This window comes from Anarhichas minor, unplaced genomic scaffold (genome assembly GCF_050575085.1).
Source record: "Anarhichas minor isolate MPS153535 unplaced genomic scaffold, ASM5057508v1 ptg000010l, whole genome shotgun sequence".
Lineage (NCBI taxonomy): Eukaryota > Metazoa > Chordata > Actinopteri > Perciformes > Anarhichadidae > Anarhichas > Anarhichas minor.
Genome location: NW_027466456.1, coordinates 3,670,628 through 3,672,622, shown reverse-complemented (window position 1 = coordinate 3,672,622; position 1,995 = coordinate 3,670,628). Strand labels below are relative to the sequence as shown.

The following is a 1,995-nucleotide window of genomic DNA, read 5'->3' as shown; positions in this document are numbered from 1 at the left end:
TCACTTGTAACATTTGAGGATGTCATCGATCCAGGGAAGGTACTTTGATACATCGGTGTAGACGTTGGGTTTATCTGGGTAGTTACAGTTGAAGTTATTGTTGAAAGACACAACGCCAACAGCCTTCCCGTTGCACACCAGAGGACCACCAGAATCACCCTGTGAGGAGGAAGAGGCTTCATCAGCTTATTCATTTTGTGATTTTAGATGTTTGTAGCATTTATATACCAGCTGACATGTTCTATTAACAGACAGAAAACCCACCTGACAGAATCCTTTGTCTGTGTCATATCCACCTGCACACATAACATTGGCAGGAAGACTTCCCCACACCTGCGTGCAGTCTTTCAGGTTGATGATGGAGACGTTCACCACACTCAGATCATCAACAGCTGTACCACCAGTCTTTATATATCCCCATCCAGCCACCTGGCAGTCATCTTGTGTGTTCATTTCAGATGTGGGAAGAGGAATTGTTTGCACTCGTCCGTTCAGTGAAACATTCTTAGACAGCTGGAGACACACAACGTTACAACTAATGCAATGTCTAATTTCATAACAATTGCTGGAATATGGAGCTGATAACAATAAAAAAGATGACTCAACAAATGTATGATGTCACCTGGAAATATGTACTTACTTTGAAGAGCATGATGTCATTACCACTTCCTACATTCTTAAAAGATTTGTGTTTGTGTTTTTCTTTAATGGATATCTTGTTGTCATCATTAACACTCTTGAGATCGTGGGTGCCAAGAACAACATGGGTAATGACACTGAATGAGAGATAACAAAGGGGGTGTCAGTACATTTTCTAAAACTATAATGTACAATAATAATAATTTCTTATTTTTAAAAAGTTGGTTTATATATCTTGACATCTTTTTTTCAATTGATTTCTAATTACATGATTTAAAGATTGCTGGAAGAGGAAATGCTACTCACTCGTCACAGTGTGCAGCAGTGAGCACAAAGTCCTCACTGATCAGGAACCCTCCACATATATGATGACCTTTGCTGTTCTGCAACGAGGCCATATACAGCATCGAGTTCTCCGGGGCTAGTTCCCCATTTATGATTTCACTTCCATCTGCTGCAAAGATAAGAAAATCAAAATGAGGTTAATGTCCCATTAAATGGTTGGAAAATGATAATAATACTTTGGGAATCTTACCGCTTCGTCCGAGATACGCCAGGAGAGGAAAAAGCAGAAATGTGTGCAGAGGATGCATGATGCCAGCAAGACAGCTGACCTGTCTCTCTTCTTGGGGCTGTCATGTAGACCCTTTTATACAGCTTTGCTGTGTTGGTTAGCGTGATCCTCATGTTTTATCTTGACTTTTAACCGCATCCTTTGCCCAATGTCTGTTTGCCAGTTTGCAACGTATGTTATTTTTGCATCATCTTGTTTTTTTTATGCCTCAACAACATGAAGCACTTTATGATCAACATGCGATGACTTTCACACATTCGTTCACATTCTTCCTCTTTTACCTTTTATGTCATTCATTATTCACTTTTACATTTAGGACACTTTCAGCCTCTTGGTTGAGTTCATTCTAATCCTCCTTTCTTCATTCTTTATGAATAATTGCTCAGCAACATTAAAGGACTTTTGTGAGATGAATTCAATAAGTTAATAACTCAGATGCAACACCAGGATTCTGTATGTTGGAAGTCAAAATGTGTCACTGTGGCCATACGGGTCACTATGAATCCATTCTTGATTCTCTTCCTTTTATTTAGCTCATGATTTATTCGCGGCATCTTTCAGTTTTGTTCATTGTGGACCCACTTCACCTCACAAGTTCACAATAAGACTTAAATTGGGTGAATTTGATGACTCAATAGCACTTTGTTGTACATCTCTTTTATGAAAAAGGAGACATTAATGCTAAGATACTGGATAGTAATGATTTTAGTATCTTTATTAGTATCTGTATTTGAATCATTTGGCTGTTGGGGGTTTTGGTTAAACAGCCTACTCAAACATTT

At 38.6% G+C, this 1,995-nt stretch overlaps 1 protein-coding gene across 1 annotated transcript; it reads right to left on the bottom strand.

Annotated features, from left to right (window-relative positions):
* LOC142946232 (trypsin-3-like) lies at positions 1-1,232 on the bottom strand. The gene is made up of 5 exons (XM_076087296.1): positions 1,175-1,232; positions 946-1,093; positions 641-776; positions 265-513; positions 1-159 (listed from the first exon to the last, which is right to left on the bottom strand). The coding sequence occupies exons 1-5, from the start codon at positions 1,230-1,232 to the stop codon at positions 1-3; spliced, it is 750 nt and encodes a 249-aa protein (XP_075943411.1).
* Between the last annotated feature and the right edge of the window lie 763 nt (positions 1,233-1,995).

Bases quoted from the DNA above. Each gene is read 5' to 3' on its own strand.
- LOC142946232 (XM_076087296.1), bottom strand. From the start codon at position 1,232: ATGCATCCTCTGCACACATTTCTGCTTTTTCCTCTCCTGGCGTATCTC. The intron at 1,094-1,174 runs GTAAGATTCCCA...TTATCTTTGCAG, and splicing joins GGCGTATCTCGGACGAAGCG to CAGATGGAAGTGAAATCATA. The intron at 514-640 runs GTAAGTACATAT...GTGTGTCTCCAG, and splicing joins ATGACATCATGCTCTTCAAA to CTGTCTAAGAATGTTTCACT.